Here is a 5,502-nt window from a genome sequence, read left to right as displayed (position 1 = left end):
CAATTAATTTCTTAGATCCTTGAAACCCTACATCATGGCCCATTGGGGAAAGGGGAAAAAGAAAAAGGAAATTACTATTTAAAAAAAAATAATAACAATTCTTTTACAGGGAAATTTTCGTATATAGATATTTCATAACATGAGACAAGACACATTGTAGGCGGGACAATTCATAGACAGGACATTTCATAGACAGGACATTTCATAGACAGGACATTTCATAGACCAGACATTTCATAGAAAGGACGTTTCATAGACAGGACATTTCATAGACAGGACATTTCATAGAAAGGACGTTTCAAAGACAGGACATTTCATAGTCAGGACATTTCATAGACAGGACATTTCATAGACAGGACATTTCATGGACAGGACATTTCATAGACAGGACATTTTATAGACAAGACATTTCATAGACAGGACATTTCATAGACAGGACATTTCATAGACAGGACATTTCATAGACCGGACATTTCATAGACAGGACGTTTCATAGACAGGACGTTTCAAAGACAGGACATTTCATAGACAGGACATTTCATAGACAGGACATTTCATAGACCGGACATTTCATAGACAGGACATTTAATAGACAGGACGTTTCAAAGACAGGACATTTCATAGACAGGACATTTCATAGACAGGACATTTCATAGACAGGACATTTCATAGTCAGGACATTTCATAGACAGGACATTTCATAGACAGGACATTTCATGGACAGGACATTTCATAGACAGGACATTTCATAGACCAGACATTTCATAGACCGGACATTTCATAGAAAGAACGTTTCAAAGACAGGACATTTCATTGACAGAATATTTCATAGACAGTACATTTCATAGCCAAGACATTTCATAGGCAAGACATTTCATAGAAAGACATTTCATAGGCAAGCCATTTCATAGACAGGACATTTCATAAACAGGATACTTTATATTTATATATAGTTTACAGTACATTTCATACAAGTTTTTCCATATACCATTGACATTTCCCCAACAGACTATTTATAGACAGAATTTTTCATGGACAGGAAATTTCATAGAAAAAGAAAATAGATAGTTTTATCTTTCTTTCTTGCGTGTTATACATTATTTTTACAATATGATAGATACATGATATTTCTCTGTATATTAATTGTCTTTTTTGTATGAAATTTCAATCCATGATTTTGTTATCTTTAGAATGTCCAACTATGGACATATTTCTTTAAAAATGTCCAAAAACCAATTTTTCATGATTATTTTTCAAGAAACTGCCAAAGTGTTATGCGCAAATATATTATAGGATGACTACTTTGGTAAGGTAGACCCAGCTTGCAATACATATTCACATTTTATAAGGATTTTTTGTTTGTTTTAAATACTTACATGCCCCTACTGAAATTAGAAACTGATATGACATTGTTAACTCCAGTTTAATCAGCTAGAGAAAGCTGTACAGTACAAATACTGACTTTGTAAGGCAAAATGGGACGGTAGGCCAATTAAATAGGCCATTGTCAAATTAAAATGAGAAAATCTTGAAAAATACAATTTTTGCGTAATTTTCTGTTTATTGATCTCTAACAGACTAACAGTAAACAAAATTAACTACGATCCAGCATAAACAGTTTATTTCTACATAAATGCGAACAAGATAAGTCCAAATAATAATCAGCTTTAAAACAAACTAAACTTCAAAACCCTTCTACATTCAGAGTACATAAAGTATCAAAATCAAAGTACAGCTACTAGAGTAAAGTAGCACATTAAATGTACAGAAAGGAATTGAGTCTTTGCCACAAACTAAGATTTTCTAATTCATATATCATTTCAACCCAATGTCGTAGACCTTTGATATTTCAAACTTAGATTCTTTGATCTAACATAATTCATAATTTGAAATATCAAAGGTTTACAACATTAGGTTGCAAAGATATAGGGAATAGCAAATTTGAGGTTGTGGCAAAGACTCAAATCCTTTAGGATTTTTACATCTGCAATACAGGCCAATTATTACAAAAATTGAAACAAAACTGTGAAAATTTTGAAAACAAAACTTTTCAAAAATTCAAATTATTTTTGAATATATTACATCTTACTTTTTTACTGTAATTGAATCAATTGAGGAGGGTAAACATTCCTAAAATCAAGCAAAATTTGTTTTACAATATAAAACAAACATTCAGCTAAACTGAAAACTATTTTTAACATCTTAAATTTACAAATAATTACGTTAAAGCTGATTACATTATGATAAACCAGAGAAAAGCTGATTGTATGCTATCAGCTCCTGCTAAAGTACAGGATCAGCTGCTGGCATATTATCAGCTAAATATAAATTCCCTACAGCCTCATATCCCCTCTCTGTACCGACCTTGAGGCAAAATGTTGGCTTAGGAATACACTTTGAGAGATACAAAGAGACATATAAGGACACAGTTTTTAAAAACAAAAATAATTCTTTATTCTCTCAGCTGAAATGTTTCTTTATTAAGATTTTGTTTCTATTATATTGACATTGCAGAACTATAAATGGATGAGAACTGAATGAACTTCTACGTGTTGCATGTAATGACGATTAGAAATAAAAAATATAGAATATTCGACAAGACAAAGCAAATCACAATTCAGATATAAATCTAACTTTAAAAAAGAATGAACTATGAGATTGTAATCATTAGGCTGTAATGTATTCAAGTTTACAAAAGGTACATTGTAAAAAACAGAATCAGGAGAACTAACAGGATCTAAAGAACAGTGTCCGAATTTAATGAATTTAAGCCGCGTCTCAAATCTCCCAAAACCGGTTTCAATTGAGCGCCAGCTTAAATCTTGAAAAATTTAATACAATTTTAAGTGGAATCAAACATATTCAAGCCGCGGCTCAAATTCTTTAAATTCGGCCTCAGAAGAAGTTTTTAATGGAATTGAGTCTTTGCCACAAACTCTAGTTTTCTAATCTTGGCGGACCTTAGATATTTCAAACTAAGATTTCTATTAGACCAAATAATCTGAGTTTGAAATATCAAAGGTTTATATTAGCAAGGAATTTTAGTTTGGAACAAAAACTCATTATTTGGATTAAGTTTAACCGATCTATCATTGGTCCAACCTCCTTAGTTGAACACATTTTAATCGTTTTGAATTAATTCCCAGGTCAAAGCTTTTTACAAAGATGTTTCCTAAACTTGAACTTTTGAATGTGATGTGAGCGCCAAAGGATTCCTGGCCTATATATATAATACAGGTCAAGAATGTTTATATCTATAAAAATCTATGTATCTCTATACTATTTATCTATCTATCTATCTATATATCTATCTATCTATCGATCATACCGTCCATCTTCACATATTTTCTGTGTTATGTGTATATGGCAAAATCAGGAATTAGAATATCCTGGACCTTAGCCAGGGATTCAAAACTGAAAATATTCTTTAAATATTTCTCTAAATACAATAAAACCCTGTTAACCACTTTAAAATCTAAACATTACCTCATTAAAAAATCGAAAGATAAATATTTTTGTAAAAATGTAAATTGTATATTCCAGCTTTCGTCTCAGGGTTGAAACAATTTTCTAAAAGTCAGAATAGATATGGTAAGAAAAATATGTTTAAAGTCAACTATTCTTACTAAACCTAATCTAACAGTTGGTTCAATAAAATTGCATATAAGTTCTGGGATATATTAATATTACGTTTCTATTTTTATTCTTTGTGAATTTGGGTTGAAAAAAGACTGTAGATAAGAAGAATATGAACTAGTAATAAATTTCACAACTTTCATGAAAACTATTTTGCCCATGGTCTTGTAGTATCACGGATAAATTATCACTGCTATTTTATACCTTGAGCAGATGGTGGTCCCAAAGGGAAAGGTTGGACACCCTTGCATTTTAATAAATGCACGAAGAACTTTAACTGTTCATTAAACAAAATGGCGGCTTCCGGTGTACATTGTACAATGTACACTGTTACAGCTCATGTAATTATAGTTTATATGTTGATCATCTTCGTTTGGAATATTTTGCATTGTTTGAAGAATTGAACCAGGGGTGAAGGGGGGGGGGGTCAGTCAGATGTGAGCATACGAACAAACTCCTCGTAGTTTAGGACTCCGTCTCCGTCCTTGTCTGCCTCCTGAATCAACATGTCCACCTCCTCCTCCGACAATTTGTCCCCTGAAAGTAAAACCTGTTTTATTTAATCCGAACATAAATGCATTCATTTTGTGCAATGTTTTATAAACATTGAAATACTAGAAGCCCGGGAAGTTAACCCCTAATTTGGGCATAATCAGAGCTCACAAGCATGTTTAGTTTTTCATCATTCTCTCAACAATTCGAAGAAATCTGAACCTGATTTCAAATGCCCACTGTGCTCACAAAGGTCACAAGGTCCAGTGAGCCGTGCAATATTACATGGGGAGGATTGAAGTACAATAACAAGAAAACATGGAGGAAATAAATTTATGTAACAGGTTGCTGCCCACTGTCCATATTTACAAAAATTATTTGAAAATTGCCTCAGAAAATGACTGTCAATCTTTCAGGAATGTATTTTTCTGTTAAATATAGCTGAATAATTCAATCTGAACGTTTAACATTGTGTGACTTCAATATTGATGAGTTTTTGGTCTTGATAAAACATTAGTTCTATAAAATCTTTCAAAATGCCAATATAACCAGCCATTTTTTATTATAAATTTTTAAATCAATTAACAACATCAAGGTTTGCCACAGTTATGAAAATTATGCATAAACTACTCAGATCGGGCTGATTTTAAAGTGTCGCCATGTATATTAAGCTAACCATGCAACTTATGCTTTTGGTAGCCCTGCACATGAGTATTTCACGTTGCAAAGATGCTTGTTACCAGGTGCAATTCTGAAGGAGTTTTTTTTTTGTTGGCAATTTTGCTACAAAGCTAAAATATTTTAGCTTACAGTTCAGCTTATTTAAGATTAATTTTACCATGTCTTCTTGTCTGTTTCTTACTAGAAAACATCTACATGTTCCGAACAAAGAAACTGATTTTTTTCCACAAACTCTTATTTTCTAATCTCTATATCTTTGCGACGAAGTCGTATACTTTTAATATTTCAAACTATGAATTCTGTTAGATAAGAAAATCTGAGTTTGTTGCAATAACTCGATGCTCCTTTGTCGTTGCTTAAAAATCCTAATTTCACAAAATCACAAATAATCTTGTCTTAAAAAATATAAAGCGGTATACATCCCCCTCTATTTGAAAGTATATTCTATTTGAGTTTAATATACAGGGTAACCCACAAAGGATGAGACAGTAAGAATATTCTATTTGAGTTTAATATACAGGGTCACCCGCAAAGGTTGAGGCAGTAAGTATATTCTATTTGAGTTTAATATACAGGGTAACCCACAAAGGATGAGACTGTAAGTATATTCTATTTGAGTTTAATATACAGGGTAACCCACAAAGGATGAGACAGTAAGTATATTCTATTTGAGTTTAATATACAGGGTAACCC

General features: G+C 32.0%; 1 protein-coding gene across 1 annotated transcript in view; it reads right to left on the bottom strand.

Annotated features, from left to right (window-relative positions):
• Positions 1-4,007: 4,007 nt before the first annotated feature.
• LOC111694787 (calmodulin-A-like) overlaps positions 4,008-5,502 on the bottom strand; it is a 10,953-nt gene continuing 9,458 nt past the window's right edge. Inside the window, 1 exon segment of the mRNA XM_023463813.1 lies at positions 4,008-4,173. Within this exon segment, the coding sequence (XP_023319581.1) occupies positions 4,064-4,173 (110 nt within the window). The 3' untranslated portion in view covers positions 4,008-4,063.

The sequence above is a fragment of the Eurytemora carolleeae genome, unplaced genomic scaffold (assembly GCF_000591075.1).
Source record: "Eurytemora carolleeae unplaced genomic scaffold, Eaff_2.0 scaffold9, whole genome shotgun sequence".
Taxonomy (NCBI): domain Eukaryota; kingdom Metazoa; phylum Arthropoda; class Copepoda; order Calanoida; family Temoridae; genus Eurytemora; species Eurytemora carolleeae.
Note: the sequence above shows the minus strand (reverse complement) of the source record. Positions and strands in the feature narration are given on the sequence as shown.